Below are 26,068 nucleotides of genomic sequence, written 5' to 3' on the forward strand. Positions count from 1 at the left end.
GGGTCCCTGAAGTGACTGAAATCTCTATTGGGCCTCTTAATGTCTCTCTGGTTCCTCATGAGTAAATAATCAGGTGGCACAGCTGCAGTGTGGATCCTTTCCAAAAATCCAAGCTTTACTTGAAGTTTGGTATTTATAATCTTAAACAGTCACCTCTCCATCTCATTCTGTAGTCTTTCTTAGGACAGATGCATAAAGCTGAGCCTGGTGATTTCAACAAGGCTCCTAATTCTCTCTCCCTTGAGTTTCTTCTTACTGGAAAAGTGGTTGCTTAGGTTACTCATGACCTCAGAAGGCAGATTAAGATTTCTCTCTCTCTCCAGCTCCTCCACACTCTTGACTGACTGTTACAGTTATTGGCGCACTCCTTGATTCAGCCATATCAGAAGACAGTTGACAGTATTCAAGCACATCACAGGGGATTTCTCCATAACCTCTCTTTGCAGGAAACTCCAGGGGTTACACTGTTGGTCTTGGGTCTCTGGTCCCTTTTTTGAGGAACTTTCCTCTGAAACCTCATTATCCTGCCCTATTTTCTTTCTTCTAGGAGTTCAGGAATGTACCTCTGGCAACCACTTCCCTTTCCCTCCATCCTCCAGGTGAGAAGGAAAAAGAAATGGCCCCTGTCTACCTGACTTCACTCCCTTTTAATAGTCTGGTAGTGCTGCCATCTACTGGCATGACCAAAACATCTCACTTCCTATGCTTATGTCAGTGGTCTCAAACTCAAACCACATTTTGGATTTGTAGGTACTTGGAGGACCTCAGAATTGCATGAGGTAAAACTCTTTATAGTTTATAAATCTTTCCTTTTGGCTAAGTCTTAATAATAGAAACATAGAAACATAGAAGATGACGGCAGAAAAGGGCTACAGCCCATCAAGTCTGCCCACTCTGCTTACCCACCCGCTGTCTATGCCCTAATGACCCAATTTCCTTATCTTGACCCTCGTAGGGATCCCACATGGGTATCTCATTTATTCTTAAAGTCTGGCACGCTGTCTGCCTCGATCACCTGCACTGGAAGCTTGTTCCAATGATCAACCACTCTCTCTGTGAAGAAATACTTTCTGGTGTCGCCATGAAATTTTCCGCCCCTGAGTTTGAGCGGGTGCCCTCTTGTGGCCGAGGGTCCCTTGAGAAATAAAATATCATCTTCCACTTTGACACGTCCCGTGAGGTACTTAAATGTTTCGATCATGTCTCCCCTCTCCCTAAGTTCCTCGAAAGTGTAGAGCTGCAATTTGTTCAGTCTCTCTTAGTACGAGAGACCCTTGAGCCCCGAGATCAACCTGGTGGCCGTCCGCTAAAGAGACATATGATCAAGAAACTGTGTTATTTTACTTTTGTGATTATGATAAACATACCGAGAGCCTCAAAATAGTACCTGGCGGGCCACATGTGGCCCCCGGGCCGCGAGTTTTAGACCACTGCCCTAAGCTGAGCAGAAGTCCTCCAACAACATTGCTACCAGTGGAGGCTGCTGTTTCAATATTGTATTTTCCATACTTATGGACAGGCATGTCCTCTAGTATCCTGTAGAACTTGTCTATCCCTCGCTATTGAACATGTTGATATTATGCGTCCATTTTATAGAATATGCATCTACCTGACAGTTAGAACCAATTAACACCAATTAAAACCAATAATTAACAATTATTGATTATTAAAGTCAATTAGCATCTAATTAAATAATTAAAATAATCATGCAACTGACCTTGTTCCATAAATTGCTCACATAACTTTGTGTGCTGTGTAAAGTTGGACACCCAACTTTATAAAATCAAGGATAAGGGGCAATTGAGTATACTGTGCCAAAAGATTAGCGCCAAAAAGCTGCAGAATACTGGGTGCTAAGATGCCATTATAGAATAGAGCATAAGTCAACATTTTACTAGTCTATGGCAGGTATAAATGTATTTTATAAGTTGCATGTGCAAATGTAGAACCTGTCCTGTGTAGATGCAGAAAGGAGCAGATCCAAGCCCAATATATATATAAGAAAAAAAGTTCTTTATTTAACAGTACTCAATGTAGACCACATTTTGCCTGTACATGGACTGCTTCAGGGATTTCAAAGCTATGAACCTTTGATGCAGCCTATGTTGGATTTGGATCTGCTCCTTTTTCTTGTGGACATTGAACCCACCCAAGTACAGAATACACCCCCTTGCAAATACACACTATGTGAGTTTTGCACACAAACCCCGAAGTTCTATATATAGTGCCCAAAAATTTGGTGCCAACTATAAAATAGCACTTATGGTTTATGGTTTTTATTTATATCCTGCTTTATACAAAACAAGTTCCAAAAATACATACATAGTAAAAAAATAAAAAAAAACCCACACACAAAACTCTTACTTACAAGCATGGATTTGCTGTAACTGCCTTGTCCTACATAAAATACACATCAAAAGTCATCACACTAAGTCTTATTCCCTGGTGGTCATTGAGAGCCCAGAATTATGAAGGCACTTAAAGAAGTGTAGCCCTAGTTCATTGCTGAGAGCTCTTAAGTTATTAAGGACCCTAAGGATCTTTAAGCCTAGCCCTAGTCACTGAGGACCCTCATAAGTGGCTTTAAGAACGTATACCCACCCTTGCCTCAGCCACTGAGCCTCTCCCTGCCTTCTATTTTCCTTTCTAGAAGTGGACGAATGTTCAAGACCCAACAATGGTGGCTGTGAGCAACGCTGTGTCAACACCCTTGGTAGTTACAAATGTGCCTGTGATCCAGGCTATGAACTGGCATCTGACAAACGCCGGTGTGAAGGTGAGTGCTACTAGCGTACCTATGCATTCCCTGCTTTGATGGCATGGATTGGCAGTGGCATACCTAATATATTTGATACCCCAAGACCAATCATTTTTTAACACCCCCCTCCAATATATAAAAATATTACTTTTAGTAATAATCCTCAAGTCACATAACAAGGGTGCACCTAGGAAAAGGCAGCATCTAGTGCTCAATGCAGTGTTTAAAAACTAAATAAGCCAGATTGATGCAGATCAATCCTTCACAGTCAATACTAACAGAAAACCATGTATTTTTCATATATACAGAACACAGATACACCCTCGCTCAGTATTGAACAACCAATCACAAAATAAAAATAGAAATATGTAGACAGAAGTTAAACTGAACCGCCAAGAAGCCAGACCCTGCATACAATGCAAAACCACAGAAACAGAAGCAATGATATGTTCCCTAATACTATGCAAAATATAAAGAAAAGATGTAAATTTGAAAAAACTGAAAAATATCAATCACCACTTTATAAATTAATAAATACTGTAGAAATACCTGTGAAACAAAAAAAGGAAAATAAGAAAATACCATATTATTAGACTAATCCATTTTTCAATTAGCTTTCGGAAGCCAAAACCTCCGTCCTTAGGTTAGTACAGTATACTGCTCTTACGGAAGGGGGTTTTGGTCTTCAAAAGTCAGTAAAAAATATACCATATATACTCGAATATTAACCGAGGTAACCTTTGTCCCCCCAAAAAGAAGGAAAAAAGGTTGAGCGGGGGGTTAATATTCAAGTGCAGTGCCTTGCCTTGCCCTGCCCTGCCAGGCTCTGCACCCTGTTCTCCCTCCCTCGCTTCTCTGCCAGGATCTGTCAGCCTCCTCACTCACTCACTCCCCTGCCCTGCCAGTCTCTGCACCCAACCCCCCTCCCAATTTGACACATTCTGTCCCCTGTCCCCTTCCCTCCTGATGCCTTGTAGGCCTCCATCAGGCCTGCCATGAGACCTGGTGGTCCAGCAGTGGCCGGGACAGGAGGAATCTCTCCCACCTCCTGTCCCAGAGGATTCTAAAAAATTTTTACCTCCCTCCCGCCTCCCCCACATACCTTTAGTATCCCTGGTTGTCCAGCGGTGAACCGCAGCAGGAGTGACCTTCCTTTGCTCCTGCCCGTGCAAAGCCGCTAACTGATTGGCTGCTATGAGAACTCGTTAGTTGCTTGTTAGTTTTCTAAATGTTGGGGAGATTGACACACTTTGACAAAAGGGAAATCTTCCATTCGTTGTACCTAAAGATAGGGAGCTCTGGTCTGGTCACATTTCTGCCTCTTACTTCTCTCCTACAGCTGCTTGCGGAGGGTTTCTTACCAAACTCAATGGATCCATCACCAGCCCTGGCTGGCCAAAGGAGTATCCTCCAAATAAGAACTGTATCTGGCAGTTGGTTGCCCCCACACAGTACCGAATCTCTTTGCAGTTTGATCAGTTTGAGACGGAGGGGAATGATGTGAGTAACCCAAAACCTTCTCTCTCTCTCTCTCATAACCTGACTCACTAATAGTCCCATCTTCTCCTTAGTTGGAATAATTCATCTTTGTCTCTCTGGAGAACTTGAGTCAGAACGGATTGCAGAATTCATTGTAAGAAATCTAGTTCTGTTAATTCTGCTCTTCCTGGGAAGGATGTCTTAATGCCCTTTTTTGTGTGCCAGAGGTTTGTGAGAGGAAATGTGCCTCCGAATGCAGGGCTATCAGCTTCTGGTCTGAGGGGTAGGAAGATCTCTCCTGACCAGGGCTTAATTTGTAGATAAAAAGAAAGTGGAACTATGGAGCCAGGAGAGGCTTAGGTGGGCCAGGAGAAGAGGGACTGGATTAGGAACTAGTGACTGTTCTTTGTTCTGCTCCAGGCTCACCACTTCCCCTCCTCTTCCTTGCAGGCTCCTTAGAAGGGAGGGAATAGAGGAAAATGCCTCTGCCGTATTGGAGTCTGAAAATAAGTGGTGGAACTGCGTTCCAAGCCATTCCTGACCTCTCAAATCTTTTGGATTTATTGTTTAACTTCTATCTATCACATGAAATCCTTACTGGGTGTAGTGCCATCCAGTCCGTCCTATCCCCTCTCCCCATTGACAATGCACCTTCTCCCCCAGGTGTGTAAGTATGACTATGTGGAGGTCCGTAGTGGTCTGACTGCCGACTCCAAGTTACACGGCAAGTTCTGTGGGGCTGAGAAACCTGAGGTGATCACGTCGCAGTACAACAACATGAGGATAGAGTTCAAGTCGGACAACACAGTCTCTAAGAAGGGCTTCAAAGCGCATTTCTTCTCAGGTACAGTAAACAGCTTTCGGCTTCTTCATCCTGCTTCTCTTTCCTACTGATTCCTGATCTGCTCCATGCTACGCTCGCTGCCCAGGAACCAAATCTAACTGCTCTTCACCTCTATTTCCTTAAGAGCCAACACTATAGCACATGATCTCAGGTTTCCCAGATGAGAGGTTATTGTCACCCATTTATGCATCGAGTGGTGGTTAGATAGTGCTAGGCTTTTCCATGGGGCTATATAATACAATAGAAAAATAAGATGCCCCAATGGTATAAATAATGCCTTTCAATGGAAAGGAAATTTCAGCACAAGAGATCAGAGTATCCAAGAGTTCCAATGGAGTGGATTCAGGAATAACATTAGCAAAGATTCCTTTAAAGCATGGGCTCTCAATCCAGTCCTTAGGACACACAAAGGCAATCAGATTTTCAGGATATCAACAATGAATATGATATGAGAATATGGATATGAGAAAATGAATGCAAAAAGTCTGGGGCACAGTATTTTTTTTAAATTGGCTTGGGGTCTGTTGGCATCGTATGTTACTTCTCTATAGCAGGTCTCTGATTATAAGTCAGGTTTTGTTTACTTACATACACAATTACACATCCAAAATAGGGTGGGAGGGGGATATTTCTGTCCTAATTGGACCCTAGAGTAGTTGCACTTGGGGTGGGAAGAAGGGTGGGAAGATATTATTAATATAAAGAGGATAAGAACATAAGAAGTTGCCTCCGCTGGGTCAGACCAGAGGTCCATCACACCCAGCAGTCCGCTCCCGCAGCGGCCTATCAGGTCCATGACCTGTAAGTTGATCATTTGCCTAAACCCTTCAGTCCCCTTTATCCTTCTATTCATATCTCTACCTCTATCTGTATCCCTCATTCCCCGTATCCTTCAGGAATTTATCCAATCCGTCTTTGAAACCCCATAGTGTACTCTGTCCTATCACAACCTCCGGAAGCGCATTCCAGGTGCCCACCACCCTCTGAGTGAAAAAGAATTTCCTAGCATTGGTTCTAAACCTGTTCTTGTGGTTCCCAATAGGCTGAAGAATCTGTCCCTCTCCACCTTCTCTATGCCCTTCATGATCTTGTAAGCCTCTATCATGTCTCCTCTGAGTCTCCACTTCTCCAGGGAGAAGAGCCCCAGCCTTTCTAACCTGTCTGCGTATGAAAGGTTTTCCATACCTTTTATCATTCTTGTCGCTCTTCTCTGAACCCTCTCAAGTATCGCCATGACCTTCTTAAGGTACAGTGACCAATATTGGACACAGTACTCCAGATGCGGGCGCACCATCGCACGATACAGCGGCATGATGACTTCCTTCGTTCTGGTTGTAATACCCTTCTTAATAATACCCAACATTCTGTTTGCTTTCTTCGAGGCTGCTGCGCATTGTGCCGTTGGCTTCATTGTTGTATCCACCAGTACACCCAAGTCTTTTTCAAGGTTGCTTTCCCCTAGTACTAATCCCCCCATTTTGTAGCTGAACATCGGGTTCTTTTTCCCTATATGCATGACCTTGAATTTCTCTACATTGAAGTTCATCTGCCATTTATTCGCCCACTCCTCCAGTTTGTTCAGGTCCCTTTGTAGGTCTTCACATTCCTCCACGGTTCTAACCCTGCTACAGAGTTTAGTGTCATCCGCAAATTTTATAATTTCACACTTCGTCCCTGTTTCTAGGTCATTAATAAATACATTGAACAGCAGCAGTCCGAGTACTGACCCCTGCGGAACACCGCTCGTGACCCTCCTCCAGTCCGAGTAGTGGCCCTTCACTCCAACCCTTTGCTTTCTGCCTGCCAACCAATGTTTAACCCATCTGTATACGTCCCCTTCCATCCCGGGGTTCCACAGCTTCCTAAGTAGCCACTTATGGGGTACCTTGTCAAAGGCTTTTTGGAAGTCGAGATAAATGATGTCTATGGGTTCCCCTTTGTACATTTGGCTGTTTATCCCTTCAAAGAAGTGCAGTAAGTTCGTTTGGCATGATCTTCCTTTGCAGAAGCCATGTTGGCTCGCTTTCATTAGTCCATTCTTTTCTATGTGCTCACAGATGCTGTCTTTTATCAGTGCTTCTACCATCTTGCCCGGAACTGAAGTCAAGCTTACCGGCCTGTAGTTCCACGGGTCACCTCTCGATCCCTTTTTAAAGATAGGTGTAACATTTGCTATTTTCCAGTCCTCCGGGATCTCCCCAGTTTTCAAGGCTAGGTTGCAAACTCGTTGGAGTATTTCTGCTATTTCATTTCTTAGTTCTTTTAATACCATCCAGGCCCGGCGATTTGTCGCTTTTCAATCTATCTGTTGGAGGACATCCTTATAGCTTACCTCTATTGTCAACAGTTTTTCTTCTTGGCCTCCATTTAAGATCTCTTCGGGTTCTGGTACATTGGATGTGTCCTTGCTTGTGAAGACTGGTGAGAAGAACTTGTTTAGCCTATCAGCTACCTCTTTTTCCTCCTTTACCACTCCCTTTCTGTCTCCATCATCCAACGGTCCTACTTCCTCCCTCGCCGGTTGCTTCCCTTTAACGTACCTGAAGAACGATTTGAAATTTCTTGCTTCCCCGGCCAGTCTCTCCTCGTATTCTCTTTTTGCTTTCCTAACCACTCGTTGACATTCTTTTTGGTGTTTCCTGTGTTCCTTTCAGTTTTCCCCGGTTTGGTCCTTTTTCCATTTTCGGAACGATTTTTTCTTTTCTCCTATCGCTTTCTTCACTTCTTTTGTTTGAAAAATTTTTTTTTTTTTGCACCCTTTTCTAAACCTGGGGATGTACAGATTTTGTGCTTCTTGCACCGTTTCCTTAAATAGGGACCAGGCTTTCTCCACAGTCTCTGTTTTTCTCGAGCTGTTTCTGAGTTTCTTTCTCACCATTGCTCTCATAGCATCGTAGTTCCCTTTCTTGAAGTTGAGCGCTGTCACTGTAGTTCTCTTCACTTTTGATGTTCCTACTTCTAATTTGTACTGGATCATGTTGTGATCGCTGTTTCCTAGTGGTCCTACTACTTCCACTTCCTTTGCAGGTCCCCCTAGCCCGTTGAGGATTAGATCGAGAGTGGCATTCCCTCTTGTTGGTTCCTTGATGAGCTGTTCCATGAAGCAGTCCCTCACAGCCTCTAGGAATTCTGTTTCCCTCACGCAGTTGGAGTTTCCAATACTCCAGTCTATCCCGGAGTAGTTAAAGTCCCCTATTACCATCACGTTTCCATTTTTGCATTCCCGCCTCAATTCTGCTTCCAGTTCTTTGTCGTTTGCTTCTGTTTGTCCGGGTGGACGATAGTACAGTCCCAATTTTATGTCAAATCCATTTCTTCCTGGTAATTTAACCCATAATGATTCCAATCCTTCCGCCTTTGTTGCCATATCCACTCTGGTCGATTGAATGGTGTCCTTTATATATAGTGCTATTCCTCCTCCCTTCTTGTGAGTCCTGCCTCTTCTATAGAGTTTGTACCCTGGCAGTGCTATGTCCCATTTGTTTTCCTCATTCCACCATGTTTCCGTGATTCCAATAATGTCTAGGCCCTCTTTTTTGGCTATGACTTCCAGTTCCCCCATTTTGGGCTTTAGGCTCCTTGCATTTGCGTACAAGCAATCTAAGTTTTGTTTTTTTTCTTTTTCTTGCTGTTTTTCCTTGTGTTTTGCTCCTCTTGCCGTCCCCCTCATGAGCTGCCAGCCCCTGAATTCTGTTTCTTTCTTCCACAACCTGTTTCCTCATTTTCACCTGTTCTTCTAGCTCCTGATGTTTGCTCTTCTTTTTGTTCTCCAGTTTCCCTTTTTCTTTAGACTCCTGTTGTTCGTCTTTTGTTTCTTCCCAGCATTTTTCCCGCTCAGTATCTTCTTTGGATACTCTCGTTCGAACCGTCAACGTCAGGTCGACTGTCGGCTTTCCCCTTCTTCTTAGTTTAAAGCCTGCTCTATTCCAGGTTACTGGGCAAATAAATGTTGGTATGTTTTATTGTATAATCATTGAGTGTGGGGGGGGGGGAGAAAAAGAGTGGTTATATATATAATTGTAAGTGGATGTGCTTAAATTGATGTTTTATGTGTTATATATTCATGTATTGCACTTTTGAAGTATGAAAATCAATAAAGAATTATTAAAAAAAACAACAACAAACCAACAAAACAACCAATGAATATGCAAGAGATAAATGTGCATGCATTGCCTCCACTGTATACAGACCTACCTCATGCATATTCTGGCTTGGTGTATCCCAAGGACTGGGTTGAGAACCTCTGCTTTAGAGAAAGGGTGGCCAGGTGGAGGTGACGGAGATAAAAAGGGTAATGAAATTGCAGAAAACTTAGGATAAGCACAGAGGATCCTTAGTTGCAAAGAAGTGAGGGGAAGACAAAGATCAGCTAAGGGGGAGAAGCGGACACCCCGGGCACCATATTGGTGGAGCGCTGGCAGCTCTCCGCCCACCCACCCCTTCCCAACACCATGCTTGTGTCCTTCCTTCCCTGCCCTCTGTACCTCTTTAAAATCTTCACCAGCACAAACATCTACTCTAGCCTGCTGCTTGTGCCGGTTTGGCTCCCTCAGAAATCACTTCCAGATCACGGGGCCAGGAAGTGACATCAGAGGGAAAGCAAACATCAGCGTGAGCAGCAGCCCAGAGAAGCTCTCACTGGCGAAGATTTAGAGAGGTACAGGGATGGGAAGGGAGGCTGCTAGTATGGTGTGGGGGCATGGAAGAAAGGGGGGTTGTCGCAGAAGTAGTGGGGGGGGGCAAGAGGGCACAAGGGGGCACCACAGTCACTGGGTCTTAGTCTTTACTGTCAGTTCTTAAGGCAGTCAGGATACCCACAATGAATATGCATGAAGGAGGTTTGCAAGCAAATCTCTTCATTTATATTCATTAGGGATATCTTGAATCACTGAACCCTTGGCAGCCCTTGAGGACTGGGAGTGAAGACCAAAGAGCTAGGGACTATGGCATTCCACCAGAAGTGAAGCTGGGCAGATAAGGTGAAACTAATGACCCTTTCCTGCCATCAGAGTGTGTGGAGAGTTTTTGTTGCTTCAAGCTCAATTAGACTAGCGTCAGGATCTAACAACTTGAGCCTTCATTCACCACTACCCAGGGATGGTTCCCTCTAGTTTAAAATATTCCATCTCAGTTCACTCAGCTTAGTCACAGCTGGGGGTCATGGACCATGGCTTCTAGCAGAACCCTGCAGTAACAAACCCTAAATCCAGACTGTAGGAGGCAGCTTTGTGGAATGACTCAGACTTTCCAGGGACTAACTCCTCAGAATCCCTAGCACTGGCTAATCATGAGAGCAGAATATATGACCCAGAAATCAAACCCAGGTCTTTCACATGGTAGTGTATATACAGCACTGATAGCTGTTCTCCTTTACTGTCCCTTCATGCCTTCCTTCCCCCCAAGTTTCTACTTTTCGTTGTGATATGATTGCTGAGGGCTGCATTTCTCCTACAGATATTTGACTGCTGAGGGTGATGGAGGGTGATGCATTTCTTTTGGGCCTCTCCGAGTGATGCTAGGAGAGTGCTATATTTGTCCTGAGGCTCTGTAAGTGCTGGTTGAAGGGTGCTACCTTTCTTCTAGGACTCAATGATTGCTGGATGATGGGTGTTGCATTTTTTCTGGGCATTTGTTAGTGGTGATTGCAGGGATCTGCATTGGGCTGAATAGTGTATGGAGGGTGCTACATTTCTACTGTGGTTGTATGAGTGGGTGGTTGGAGGGTGCTGCATTTCTCTTGGGGCTCTTTTGAGTGGTGGTTGGAGGGTGATGCATGTCTGCCGGGGCTCTTGAGTGGTGACATTTCTGCTGCAGGTCTATGAGTGGTAGTTGGAGGGGGTCTGTATGCTCCAAAGGCTCTTTGGTGGTTAGAGGCTCCTGCATTTCTCATGGAGCTCTTTACGGTGGTTGGAAGGTGCTATATGTCTCCCAGGGCTATCTGACTGGAGATTGGAGTCTGCTGCATTTCTCTTGGGGCTCTTTTGAGTGGTGGTTGGAGGGTGATGCATGTCTGCCGGGGCTCTTGAGTGGTGACATTTCTGCTGCAGGTCTATGAGTGGTAGTTGGAGGGGGTCTGTATGCTCCAAAGGCTCTTTGGTGGTTAGAGGCTCCTGCATTTCTCATGGAGCTCTTTACGGTGGTTGGAAGGTGCTATATGTCTCCCAGGGCTATCTGACTGGAGATTGGAGTCTGCTGCATTTCTCTTGGGGCTCTTTTGAGTGGTGGTTGGAGGGTGATGCATGTCTGCCGGGGCTCTTGAGTGGTGACTGAAGAGTGCTACATTTCTGCTGCAGGTCTATGAGTGGTAGTTGGAGGGGGTCTGTATGATCCAAAGGCTCTTTGGTGGTTAGAGGCTCCTGCATTTCTCATGGAGCTCTTTAAGTGGTGGTTGGAGCATGCTGCATTCTCCCTGGAGCTCTTTACGGTGGTTGGAAGGTGCTATATGTCTCCCAGGGCTATCTGACTGGAGATTGGAGTCTGCTGCATTTCTCTTGGGGCTCTTTTGAGTGGTGGTTGGAGGGTGATGCATGTCTGCCGGGGCTCTTGAGTGGTGACTGAAGAGTGCTACATTTCTGCTGCAGGTCTATGAGTGGTAGTTGGAGGGGGTCTGTATGCTCCAAAGGCTCTTTGGTGGTTAGAGGCTCCTGCATTTCTCATGGAGCTCTTTGAGTGGTGGTTGGAGCATGCTGCATTCTCCCTGGAGCTCTTTACGGTGGTTGGAAGGTGCTATATGTCTCCCAGGGCTATCTGACTGGAGATTGGAGTCTGCTGCATTTCTCTTGGGGCTCTTTTGAGTGGTGGTTGGAGGGTGATGCATGTCTGCCGGGGCTCTTGAGTGGTGACTGAAGAGTGCTACATTTCTGCTGCAGGTCTATGAGTGGTAGTTGGAGGGGGTCTGTATGCTCCAAAGGCTCTTTGGTGGTTAGAGGCTCCTGCATTTCTCATGGAGCTCTTTAAGTGGTGGTTGGAGCATGCTGCATTCTCCCTGGAGCTCTTTACGGTGGTTGGAAGGTGCTATATGTCTCCCAGGGCTATCTGACTGGAGATTGGAGTCTGCTGCATTTCTCTTGGGGCTCTTTTGAGTGGTGGTTGGAGGGTGATGCATGTCTGCCGGGGCTCTTGAGTGGTGACTGAAGAGTGCTACATTTCTGCTGCAGGTCTATGAGTGGTAGTTGGAGGGGGTCTGTATGCTCCAAAGGCTCTTTGGTGGTTAGAGGCTCCTGCATTTCTCATGGAGCTCTTTAAGTGGTGGTTGGAGCATGCTGCATTCTCCCTGGAGCTCTTTACGGTGGTTGGAAGGTGCTATATGTCTCCCAGGGCTATCTGACTGGAGATTGGAGTCTGCTGCATTTCTCTTGGGGCTCTTTTGAGTGGTGGTTGGAGGGTGATGCATGTCTGCCGGGGCTCTTGAGTGGTGACTGAAGAGTGCTACATTTCTGCTGCAGGTCTATGAGTGGTAGTTGGAGGGGGTCTGTATGCTCCAAAGGCTCTTTGGTGGTTAGAGGCTCCTGCATTTCTCATGGAGCTCTTTAAGTGGTGGTTGGAGCATGCTGCATTCTCCCTGGAGCTCTTTACGGTGGTTGGAAGGTGCTATATGTCTCCCAGGGCTATCTGACTGGAGATTGGAGTCTGCTGCATTTCTCTTGGGGCTCTTTTGAGTGGTGGTTGGAGGGTGATGCATGTCTGCCGGGGCTCTTGAGTGGTGACTGAAGAGTGCTACATTTCTGCTGCAGGTCTATGAGTGGTAGTTGGAGGGGGTCTGTATGCTCCAAAGGCTCTTTGGTGGTTAGAGGCTCCTGCATTTCTCATGGAGCTCTTTAAGTGGTGGTTGGAGCATGCTGCATTCTCCCTGGAGCTCTTTACGGTGGTTGGAAGGTGCTATATGTCTCCCAGGGCTATCTGACTGGAGATTGGAGTCTGCTGCATTTCTCCTGTGGTTCTGTAAGTGGTGATTGGTGTATACTGCATTTCTCCGGAGGGGGGGGGGGTTCTTTAAGTGGTGGTTAAAGGGTACTGCGTTTCTGCTGCGACTCTTTGAGTAGTGGTTGGTAGGTGTTACATTTCTCCTGAGAATCTCTTAGTGGTGGTGAGAGGGTGTTTTGGTAAATACAGTAGAGCAATGAATATCCTAACTTTTCATCCAAACACTCGTACTACCCCAAAACAATGTGATTCCATTATGCAGAAATGTTCCTATTATCCAAAATTTGGAGGGAACTTCATTTATCCTAAGTTAGATTGGTCCAGACCATTTCATATTTAAGATACTCTACTGCAGTACTTCCAAGTAGAGAATGGCATGGGGATAATGGTTTTCTCCGTCCCTACCAGCTCCATCTCCATCCCTACCCTGTCCCCACGAACTCTGCCCCAGTCCCTGTGGACTCTATCCTCATTTGCACAAGCCTTTAACACTTATGATTTCATATTTAGATCTTTTTATTGAAGTATAAAAAGATTCTGTACAACTGTCTATTTATCACAAATAAAGCTTTCCCTTTCTATCTGATTTTGGTACAATCTTCCCAAAGGGGTCCGTTGCCTATGTTTTTACATCACCTGGGAAGGTAATTGGATTGTCTTTCAGACATGGGTGCAGAAGAGAACCTAAACTATGTAGTGGATGAACAGGAAAATTAGGGGAAAATTCTATAAGAAGCGCCCAAAATTTAGGCGCCAAATTAAGCACCATTCAGCGCGATTCAAGTAAAACTGGGCGCTGTTTAGTGAATCATGCTGAGCGGCACCTATTTTGGAGGCACCCAATAAACAGGCCAGCTCTAGGCACAACTAAAAGTTAGGCCCACTTAAGAGCAACAATCTTGTAACATGGCGCCTAACACTAAGCCACGCCCATGCCTAACATACATAGCGCCTATTTTTTTGAAGGCTGCCTAAATTTTTAGAGGCGCCTTGTTACAGAATCGCTCTTTCCCTAGCAACAGCAGCAGATGAATCCAGAGACCAATGGGGATAGCTCACATCTACCAGCAGGCGGAGATAGAGAAACTGATTAACAGGTGGTCCTATTGGCTGGCACTCCTCCTGTCTCATCAGCAATCTCTATCTCCCAGCAGGAAAAGGTCGCTATTCAACTAGCTCCTGAATTCTGGCTGTGGCTGGAACTTTATTTTCTCCTGTTGAGGTTTCTCTTCAGTGAGACTGCCATTCTGTTTCTCCTGTTGAGGTTTCTCTTCAGTGAGCTGGCAGTGCTATTTCTCCTGTTGAGGTTTCTCTTCAGTGAGACTGCCATTCTGTTTCTCCTGTTGAGGTTTCTCTTCAGTGAGCTGGCAGTGCTATTTCTCCTGTTGAGATTTTTCTCTTCAGTGAGACAGGGGTGTCCGGCTCAACGGTGCCGGCTTTAGAGGTTACACTTGGGCCCCCCTTGTCCCTGCCTCACCCTCCCTCCATTGCTAGAGGGTCTGACTGGGTCTCAAATTTTTTCTTCTTTCCCTTCTCTGTAAAAAAAAAAAAAAAAAAAAGAGACCACAGTTGTTACATTCTGCCATGCTTTTGCTGCAAACTGGCTTCAACCGGCCCTAACAACAAGCTGTGAGTATGTCTGGCTTTTACAGTTGTTTGAACTTCAGGTTCTGTTTGGGAGTCTTAGTACTGTGGGTTCGGTCATCATACATTTAAGGTATGAATATTTTATTGAGGCTAAGTTTTATGACTAGAAATCCATGGAGGGAGCCGGGACTTCCCGCCCTTTGCATGCACGCGCTTTGTTTCCTTGTTGGTTACAGCGCAGCAGTAGCGATGCGATTTCATGCTCGTACTTGTTCTCTTTGTTGGGTTTCAGTGCAGCAGTAGTCCTGTTTATTCTGAGGCTCTCTTTCATCAGTGTTTGTCACGGCCATGTGCAGCTGATTGTGCAGGTGCCGGTTTATAGCAGCGCGCATGAGATGGGATATGTTTTTTCCAGTGCTGTGGGCCATTCTTCTGGTTATTCCCCGAGTCTGATTTTCTTTCTATGCAAGCCGCGGCAGGGTAAATTTTGCGGGGCTCGAATCCGACTATGTTTCTAGGAGCGTTGATGCAGCGGCCACGTGTCAGCGAGAATCAGGCGTGCGCATGGGTCTCCGGCGATGGCGGAAGAGCTGCAGCGTTCTGGTAGTTTGTTTCCAGCAGACTTTGGTCAGGGTATGCCAGGGCTTCTCTTCTTTCCGGTTCAGACAAGTTGTATGTGTTTCACCAGCTTTGGGACAAGCTTGGGCAGCTTTATATGTCTATGTCTGTGTTCCTGCTGTACTTCCTTGAAGGAAGCTGCTTGTTTAATCGGACTCTGGGGTTAGCACTCAAGGGGTTTACCAGAGAGACTCTGACCTGTGCTAGGTCACCCAGTCTCGGTTTGTCTCCAGACTGGGGCGACATACGGCAACTCACTGCACAGTGAGATCAGCAGTAAGATAGTGCCCTGTATTTCACACAGGTATCTCATTGTCTCTCTTGGGGTCCCTGCAGATTGAGCCTTTGTCTATTGGTAACTGTCCTTGTTTGGGCCTCTGTGCTGAGCTGCATGTGTCTAGTAGTGGCACAGGATATTTATGCCTAAAGGTAGTACAAGCAGTTTCCAAGTTCGGGCTGTCTCTATGGGCATAATGACACTGCGCATATTCCTGCGGCCAGGACTCTCTTTCTCTATTTCTGAGGGGGCCTGGACTTCAGATTTCCATGCTTATCACGCTGGTTTCTCCTGTCACCATTTTCTCATGGCACATGCTAGACGGGCCCCCCAACCAGACAGAAAAGGCTGTACAGCTCCTTTTAACCAGGAGCCAGTTACCTATTCTATCAAACCCATGGAGGTTCACGCACTATGTGGCTGTTAGCCTCATCCCTGAAGCTCTCATTAACGATGTGAGCTTTGTCTGATACCTGTAAGGATGCTGTTGTTTTCCACGGGGCAGTAGATGCAGCATCTTGATTGAGTCTAGTACGTATTCACTTTAAAGGACATACGTATTTCGCTCATGTTGCATGGGGTTAGTACTGTTTTCATGGTTCCAGTATATTCCTCTTTACATTGTGAACCTTGATTTTTCCTAGGAGAATCTTCTTGCAGATCCTACAGTCTTATTCTGCCATTCCCTGACCTTCTGCACTTCATTCTGAGGGGATCTTGACTTCTTCCAATGACTCTTCAGGCTTTCTCATGAGGGAGAAGACACTATAATGTCAGGTCAGAGGGCTGTGAAGATTTTTCAGGATGCTTGCATCTTTGCATTCTCCTCAGGTTTTCCAGTTCGTTCTTGGAGTCTCTATGTTTTGTGTTTCCCTTTTTAGTGTTACTGGTCCTCAAGACGGTTCTTGTAGTTCTTCGGGAACTAAGGGACGTTGTTCCACTTACCGCATGGTGCCCGAGATAGGGGGCATTGGGCAGGCTGGATCCCATTCTGCTGAATTAGTTTCTCGGGGTTACACATTTCTGCAGACAACCTGGGAGTATATTTACATTTTCTCTATGGACTCCGAATTGGCACTTGGTTTGCCTGCCTCTCTTGGAGCGGCGCTTTCGGTTTTGGCACATGCCATTTTGCCTACCCAAGGCTTCATGAACGTTTTAGGTGATGTGGGCGGTGGTACCGTTTTGGCGCTACCAGGCAATTCATCTAATTTCTTCTTGACTGCCTGCTTGATTCGGACGACTTCCAGTCGGGCCATTTGACTGACATGAAAAGGGTGATATCTTTTCCTCAGTTCTTTACACGTGCATCTTTGAATTTGCACAGCACTCTTTTCTCCTGTACTATTTATAGGTATATCGGGGTGATGTTTTTATTCATATAGGAGAGACATGTGTTTCTTTCCGGAGACTTGGGCGTGGGGTCTCGGTCTCAGATTGGTATTCTTCTTCGCTTACCATGACCAAGAGTATGGGATTCTGTACAGTTTCTGGGATCCATATTGCTGACTCCACTGGGGACTTCGGCTTGCTTTCCCCTTCTTACGCTACAGCAGTCGCTTTTGTTCCGGTGGTTCCCGGTATCTCAGAGCACCAATTATTTGGTATGCTCCTCCTGCATCACTCTGTATGATTTGGTGACTCCGCGCGATTTCTCTTTTCAAGGCATGCCTCGGTCTTTGCTGGACTATCTCATGATCACCGACCATCCCGGGCTGTCGGGTTGGGGGGCTCCGTGGCTTCCATCCTCAGCTCCTGGAGTCTGGTCTTCAGAGGCGACTCAGTACTTGTTCATTCTTCTGCTCTTGAGCAGGGTCAGGCTACCTTTCTGGAGCTTCAGATCATTCTTCCGGATTGCCGCTGAGGGTCCTTTTGGTCAGTATTAGGATGGGGGTATTTCTCTACTGCTTGGGCAGTAAGTGTTGTACTCATTGGCAGGTGAAGTTGTTCTACTTCAATGGGTGGACTCTCATCTTCGTCTTCTGTTGGCAGATCCTTTTATGGATCAAGATAAGAGTTTGGATAGACTTTCTCTCCGCGGAATCTGAGCATGGCCCATTTCTTGTATGTTACAGTGTACAGCGCTGTGTACGCTCTGGAAAGTGTGCATGTTAGTAATAGTGTAATCTTCTGCATCCTGGATATTGAGATTTGTGGCTCAAGCGTTCTAGCTCTTTTTATGGAAGTGAGATCTGCTTGACCTAGACCTCATGGCCTCGTCTCTCAATTCTAAGCTTCCTAGCTTCTTCGGCGGGCCCAGGGAGTGGGAGTTAGAGGGGGTAGCTGCATGGCTCCTTTCTCGCTTCTGCCTTCTCTTTTTCAGTGTTTTCCGATGGCTTGGATTTGCCACCTCGAGCTCGCTTTCCGGGCACAGTATTTGTAGAATCTCTGGATTGGCGGCGCCATCCTTACTTTGCGGATTTGATGAGTTTTTCAACAGCCGGACTAAGAAGTTTCCTGGTATCTCCGGCTTTGCTCGCCTAGGGTCCGTTCAACATGGATATTTGTACTACTTTAGTATTACGACCTAGTTTTTTGAAAAATCTTGGCTGATGTGTAAGGATTATGCGAAGCAGGTTGTTTCTTCTCTTATCCAGGTGCTACGGACGTCTTCTCCTGTGGCTTCTGCTTCCTTTTGGAGGTTTTTCCTTTCTTGGGTGCTTCTTAACGTTTGAACCACTCCAGAGTTCCTTTTTGGCACAGGTGTATTGCCGAGGGCTTAGCGTTCAATTCCCTTCAGCTTCTAGTGCCATTCTTAGCTTGTTACATGGGTTAGGTATATTGCTCTTCGCTTACTTCTCAGCTTCATGTAGTTCAGGTCCTAAACAGAGTGCGGTATATTCATGCGCCTCTTAGAAAGCCCGGTTTGGAGTACAATCTTCACGTACTTCTTCTCAGTATACCGAAGGCTTCATTTCATCCTTGTCTTTTGGGACTCTAAAGGGCTGTGCCGTTGAACATGGGGTTTCTTGTGGCCATGGCTTCAGCTCTGCAGTTTTCTATGTTGCAGGCCTTGTTCAACGGGGATTCCTATTTCTGATTTCCGAAATATGGGGTATCAGTTCAGATGGTACCATTATTTCTTTCTAGGGGGTGTCATCCTTTCTTTTATGTCATGCTCGCTTTTCCTTCCTTCTTCCTGGGAGGGGAAATTGGGAGCAGTGCTTTTATTCACTGCATTTTTTGATATGTACGTAGCGTTCTCTGTGAGCTCGGTTTCTTACGACTTTTAGTTGTTTATATCTCCTTTTTGCATTCTTCAAGGGACGCCTCAAACGTTTGGTGGCGTCCGAAGCCTCCATCGCTCAATGGGTCCAGGAGGACATTCTTTATGCTTGCTTGCTGGCAGGGAAGCGGTTGGCGAAAGAACTTCATGACCATTCCGCTGGAGCGATGGCTACTTCTTGGGCTCGGCCCAGAGGTGTTTTTTTTTCCTTGGAGGAGATTTGTCTCGCGGCTAATTGGTCTTCCGAGCATGCTTTCTCTCCCCATTTCTGCTTGGATGTGGGGGCGCATGCGGTAGGGGCGTTTTGTGCTTCGGTTGTTGCGGAGACGGCGTTTGCTTCCCACCCAGATTGAGGATTGCTTTGCTACATCCCATTGGTCTCTGGATTCATCTGCTGCTGTTGCTAGGGAAGGAAAAATTATGTTCTTACCTGTTAATTTTCTTTCCCTTAGACACAGCAGATGAATCCAGAGCCCCACCCTTTCTGGATATTGTCTCTTGGTTTTTTCTTTTGCAACTTTCGCAGTTTGTTATTATGGCAGGTTGTTTTCTGTATTATTGCATTTTGAGATTTGTTATGGGAAAGAAGTTTTTTACATGCTATGCCTATTGCTGGTTACGTGTGCTTGGGCAAGGAGCTATACTGATGAGACAGGAGGAGTGCCAGCCAATGGGACCACCTGTTAATCAGTTTCTCTATCTCCGCCTGCTGGTAGATGTGAGCTATCCCCATTAGTCTCTGGATTCATCTGCTGCGTCTAAGGGAAAGAAAATTAACAGGTAAGAACATAATTTTTCCTTCTTGATAGGTGCCCATGTTTCAATTAGTGCTGATTAAAAAGCTTAATTGAGCTTGTTTTTCAGTTTAGATAGGCGCCTATCTAGTTGGGCGCCTCCAAAATAGGTGCCTAACATTAGGCGCCGGTTACAGAATTTGGGCCTAAGTGGATGAAGCTGTTGCAGTAATAGTAAGACGCTTGAGCAGCTGGGCACGTGATGAAAGGATGTAGCTGATGGCGGACAAAACATAAATGATGTCATTTAACAGTAGTTCATTGAAATCCAAAAGCAGCTTCTGAAGTTTTGTTTTGTTTTTATCATTGAATTCCATTGCCAATTGTCTAAGATGTGTTAAGTTTTTACATATTGACACTAGTCTCAAGTTTTTAGAGAATGTCCCTGTCCCTGTGGGCTCTGTCTGTGCTCTTCCTCTGTCCCCGTCCCGCAGATAACCCATCCCCATGTCATTCTCTACTTCCAAGTCTTGTTTGTATTCCTCCTCCCCCGGGCCAGATGACCTTTAAACCTGCAGAAGATGGAAATTGCTGGCTGCTTTACATCTCTGCTCTGTAATGTTGCAACACTTCTTTTTCCTGCTTTGCTTGATGATGTTATAGGGCATGCTTTGCTGAATGATGTCACTTCCTCTACTAAGCCTGCTAGTGCAACAATAATGCTTTTCTCTTGCTTAACCCAATGATTTTGTGAATGTAACACTGCTTTATTCTTTCTAAGGTGAAAACCATTGTATGTACACAATAAGCAAGGTAGGGCCCAGCAGTGATAGAGGATTAATTTCTCCCCAGCGTCTGCAGAGCTGCTAAGTTACCCATTCCAGGAAGGAGTCTTTTTGGCCAGTTCTGGTTTTAAACTTACATCCCATAGCAATGTAATATTTGTAGTCCATGATTCTATCTATTGAAATCAGCGCTGAAGGTCCCGTATGCAGTGGTCTCCGATCCTGTCCTGGAGGACCACTAGACAGTCGGGTTTTCAGGATAGCCCTAATGAATATGCATGGGGCAGATCTGCACTCCTATCATCTTCATTACATGCAAATCTCTTTCATGTATATTCATTAGGGTCATCCCGAAAACCTGACTGGCTGGTGGTCCTCCAGGACAGGGTTGGGAACTACAGTCATAATGGATGAGGTTAGCAGAAATCCAGGACTGGCCAAAAAGTCTCCTTCCTGGAATGCGTAACTTGGCAGCTCAGTCCTCTGAGTGCTAAGACTGAAAGCAGTGATGTTTCTTGGAAGTGTCTGAGAGCCATAAAACCACCAGAATGGAAAGAAATTGGTTTCAGAGTATACCTGTGCATTTTCTAGACCAGTGGTTCCCAACCCTGTCCTGGGGGGACCACCGGCCAGTTGGGTTTTCAGGAGATTTGCATACCTGTCACTTCCATTATATGCAAATCTCTCTCATGCACATTCATTAAGGATATCTTGAAAACCCGACTGGCTAGTGGTCCCCCCAGGACAGGGTTGGGAACTACTGTTCTAGACCTACTTTGATGCCTAGCTGATTGCTGTGCTTATGCTCAGTCAGAGGTCTGCCACCATTTTCCTGCTCTGTTGCCCCTCATGCTGCACACTGGAGCAGAGCTGGTATGCTGGAAGCCAGGGCCCGCCAGCAAGCCATGTCTCCTTCAGCTTCTGAATGGTGTGGGGCCTCATATGGCATGGGGGTCCAAGGCAACTGCCCTATCTGCAACCCTGTAACACAGGGTTCTCAAAGTCCCTCCTCGAGGGCCGCAATCCGGTTGGGTTTTCAGGATTTCCCCAATGAATATGCATGGGATCTATTAGCATACAATGAAAGCAGTGCATGCAAATAGATCTCATGCATATTCATTGGGGAAATCCTGAAAACTCAGACAGGATTGCGGCCCTCGAGGAGGGACTTTGAGACCCCTGCTCTAACAACAAACTGTAGAAGACAGAGAGTGAGGCTGCTTGGAAAACTCCGCAATGTAGAATGCTCTCACTCTTAAGGATTAAATCACCAAACTGTAGAATTTCTTCTTTGTCATTCAAATTCAATCAACAATCAACAACTGATGAATCATTTACTTATCCTTTATTGCTGTAAACTTTGCTTGCCCCAACAATTGTATGCCTGACGGGACCCGTTTTAAGTTTATTTACCTAAAGAAAATTTAGCTTGATATGTGAATGTTTATGTATACATATAATGAATTGTTTACTGTATTAGCTATTACGCAGCTCTAGGGTAATTATTTATAAAAATGTTTTGTATTAAAGTTTCTCTTATATTTATATTGTATAGTGCTTCCCTGTTGGAACCCTTGAAAAAGCCTGTGTAGGCGAAACGGGTCCCGTCGGGCATACAATTGTTGGGGCAAGCAAAGTTTACAACAATTAAGGATAAGTAAATGATTCATCAGTTGTTGATTGTTGATTGAATTTGAATGACAAAGAAGAAATTCTACAGTTTGGTGATTTAACCCTTAAGAGTGAGGGCGTTCTACATCCCTGCTCTAACACCAGCTCTGATAGAAGGTAATTTAGTTCCTTCCGTTTTTAAACTATACTGTTAGGCTAGAAGTCCATTTTAGTGTAAATATCCTTCATATATACTCCTGGGTACAGACAAAGTTTTGGGCATGTTCCATTAGATTGTGAGCCAACTAGGGACAGAGAAAGTACCTGTCTATAATATATAAACTGCTTTCATTGTATTATGGAAAAGCAGTATATCAAATGCATGACCCATACCCATTATTTAAATAAACAATTATCGACTTTGTTTTTTGTCTTTTTTTTTTTTTTTAACCTAAACCAATGTGAAGAAATTATCATTGCGTTCCTTCTCCAGCTCTATCAGAAGCATTAATGATTAGAATAACTTGTTGGTTCCCAAAATCTTCTTCTCAAGGTCCAGAGCTCCCCCAGATCAGCCTGATACACACCACATACTTCATGTAGATCATGGTGGCCTTGTGAGGAGAAACCCCAGAAGTATTCACTTGCTCAGGCCCCAGCCATGTTGCTGAATTTTGACAGTTCTAGATGATCCACCATTAGGCTTCAAGTCTAATGATCCCTTTAAAAGGATGCTAAGGTAAATAAGGACCCCTGTGCCTATAAGATCAATGGAACAGTGACGTCATACAACAGAAAGTCTTCAATGAGATTATCAGGGTAAGTTTTTTTTTTAACTCCTTCTCTCCCTACATTTAGATCCTTCTTAACCATCCCTACCCCCAACCTCTGGCTGATGTAGCAGTCTGTTATTTCTTTCCTCCTCTTCCCCCCCTCTGTTTTGCATTTTTTCTACTTCAAAATGTAGCATTTCTCTTAAAAAATGCTGTCTGAAAGGGGCTAGACCCTAATTTCCCCCAGGCTTCTGACCTTTCAGCACACATTAGCTATTAAATCACCATGGTGGCTATTAAATTTTCACCATTATATTGTGAATACCAACAGTGTGCTCAGTTGCATTAGTCAAGATGTTATTAAGAAAAAAGGAGGTGATATTGCTCTTGTTTAGGCACTAATGAGAAACCATCTTCAGTTCTGGAAATCATACATATATATAAGGACATTGAGAGGACAGAAGAGATTCTGAAAAAGGCTGCAACCATCCAGCAAAGCCAATGGGACATGACAGTTTGGGTGTCTTGGCAACAACCTCACTAGTTTTGGTAACTGTTTAGATCATTACAATGCTTGATGATAAGACTTTGGCAAGTTGGGTGTTAGGTTAAGTCTGAGAACTTGTAGATGTGCCTACCTGGGATGGTAGAGAACCATAGAGGAAGCCAATAACTGTCAAAGATCGAAAAAATAGCTTACAAATAGTACTGTCTGGCTAGCGCCCAGGATATATCTTTAGGAGTGTGGACAGGAATAACTGAGCAGAATGGATGAGGTGATGGGCTTTTTCTATGGTTATTTAAGATATTGATATGCATGATGCTACATTTCCATTATTCTCTAGAATAGATTGTCCCTTTGTAATGCAATGCAATAAACAAGAAGTCTGCTACCAGTTTTTACAGAACGTTCTTTATTATGTCTCTGCTGCAGAGCCAGGAAATCATGCCCCACCATTTATGGCTATCAGCATGAGGCTGAGAACTTGTGATGAATGGATTCATGTGAATCAAATTTGACTCACATTTGAATCAAAGGCATGGTACATCTAGTGATTCTTCCATTTCATTAATCTTAACCTGTAGCAGCTGTACAAAAGAATATAAGAGTAGCCATACTGAGTTAGACTAAGACTTATGATACCTTAACTCTTCTTTGTACTTCATTTTAGCATTATATTTTACTGTTCTGCAGTTTTATTACAGTTATGGATAATTCTACTGCCTGGTCTTCTCCAAGATTGTAACCTCTTGGATTTCTTGACAAAATTCTTTTTCCATTGACTAGTAAGATTCAAATGAAAGTTCAGTATTCCTTGTCATCCCTCTAGACCGGTCCAGACTGATGGGTTATGTACTCCTACCAGCAGGTGGAGACAGAATTTCTGATTCCTGAGTGAGCCTATAACTAAGTTGTGCAGATCCTCAGAGAGCTAGTATTTCTCTGGCGATAAGCAGGGGAAATGCAGGCACACTTGAGCCTGAACCTGAGTGATCCTGACTGAGCCTGAGTGTCTGTGCTCTTCCCTAGGTATAGTAAGGTTTTAAGCTTACTGAGCATGTGCAGGGTACCCTGCCTCCAGAGCCCCTCCCCTCGGTTCATTAGTTTTTTCTTCTGATGCTTCTGACAAGTTGCAGTTCTCCCCTCTCTCTGATGCTCTCTAAAAAAAAAAAAAAAAAAGGAGCCGAACCTAATTAAAACTAATCCTCCTTTAAAAAAACAACAACTAAGAAAGTGAAAAGATATCCTTTTGCCATCACAGCGGTACTTTTCTTCTTAGAGGTAAATACAACAGCAGCTAGGACTACAAAACCACCGGTTTCTCTCATCCCAGATACCGCAATGACTTCCACTACCTCAGTGCCGCTTTGCACCAATAGCTCAGTGAAGTCTTCAAGCCTGCACTCTGCGCTGCTCGCTCCCCCCCTAGCCCCCTCCCCGAGCCCTGGTCCTGCACTGCCGGGGGTGGGGAGCCTACTGTCTCCACCTCAACTTGCCACCAAAATACCGGCAGAGATTGCTGGAGCAAAGTAGAAGCAGCTGGTATTAGAAAGATCTACTACTCCTTCTCCACCAGCTTCAACTAAGGCAATACATGGTTGACAAAAGGAACAGGCTCCATATCAGAAAGGTAAATCAGGGAAGGCTCCCATGGGCTCAGTTTCAGGCTTGTGGTCCTCTCCCAGAGCAGAATAGAAAACTCCTGAGGATGTAAGTAAACCTTCTAAATCCTGTAAAGCTCCCTCTAAGACTAAATGGCTTGCCTCCCAGGTATCCTTAGAGCAGGACACTGTACCATCAAAATGGCCTTCCTTGCCTCACCTAGTGCTAGCAAGTTCTACCCCAGGGCAGGATTCTATTTCCACAGTATCCAATTTTTTCTCACTGTTATAATTTATGTAGGACAGTGCTGCATTATTACAGCAGCTTTCCCCGGCTCCACTAACCCTCCCAGGTAGAGGTTCAGCAATGTCCTGAGTGCATGCAGCACCCTCCTACACCTGATGCTTTCCTACCTGAGTCCGTCTCAAACCACCAGGACCTTCACTGCAGTCCTCGTACCTTTATTTGTGCTTCTCCACCACATTATACAGCATTGTCCCCTGGGTGGCTTGATCCTGCGAACTCCCAAGCATTCCACCAGGAACCTTCTCAAATAGATCCTCCTCAATAACCAGAACAAGCAGAGGAATATTCCTATCCCAAGTTCTTAAAGAAAGTGTTCACATTACTTAGCCTTAGGCTAGACTCAAATAGGGTACTGGTCTTTGTGTGAGCCAACTGCTGGGCATGATGGACCACTGGTCTAACCCAGCAGCAGCAATTCTTCAGTTCTTATGTTCACCAAGCTTCTACACCGACAGGAAAGAAAGATTTTCAGGCTATTCCTCAGTCCTGCAAAACTCAATCAAAGGAGTTTATTGCACTGTCAGTACACCAAGTACTACAGGATCTTCAGCTTGAGAACTGGCACAAACCACAATCTGTCTCTACAGCATCCAAATGTTTAGAATTAAAGTACAAAGTTCAAAAGGTACCTGGGCATGATCTTCAACAACTACCCCACTATTCCATGGCCTCGGAGTCAGCACTTAAAAAAGCTAAAGCAACAAAAACACAATACAATTCTCCCCCAGTGAAAGAATATCGTATACTCGATGCCATGGGGTGCAAGGTCTACCAAGGCACAATGCTTTCCGCCAAAATAATAGCTCATCAGCTCCAAATACTTCATTTTCAACACTCCATCCTACAACAATTGGAGACAGCCTCACCAGACAAAGTACCAAATTTACACGTTGCACTTCAAGAGTCAACTTACCATCTTATTAAAACTAACTATGATGTGTATGATATGATGTCTCGAACTGCAGCAGTAGCGATTACATCTCGGTGCATAGCAAGGCTTAAGGCGTCCGACCTCAGGGAAGACCTCCATGACAGACTGGAGG

General features: G+C 45.0%; 1 protein-coding gene across 1 annotated transcript in view; it reads left to right on the forward strand.

The window, feature by feature from the left end:
- BMP1 (bone morphogenetic protein 1) overlaps positions 1-26,068 on the forward strand; it is a 207,406-nt gene that overhangs the window by 153,191 nt on the left and 28,147 nt on the right. Inside the window, exons 13-15 of the mRNA XM_033949201.1 lie at positions 2,651-2,776; positions 4,098-4,258; positions 4,901-5,081. Of these exons, the coding sequence (XP_033805092.1) occupies positions 2,651-2,776; positions 4,098-4,258; positions 4,901-5,081 (468 nt within the window). The remainder of the gene's footprint in view (positions 1-2,650; positions 2,777-4,097; positions 4,259-4,900; positions 5,082-26,068) is intronic.

Source organism: Geotrypetes seraphini, chromosome 6, assembly GCF_902459505.1.
Source record: "Geotrypetes seraphini chromosome 6, aGeoSer1.1, whole genome shotgun sequence".
NCBI lineage: Eukaryota > Metazoa > Chordata > Amphibia > Gymnophiona > Dermophiidae > Geotrypetes > Geotrypetes seraphini.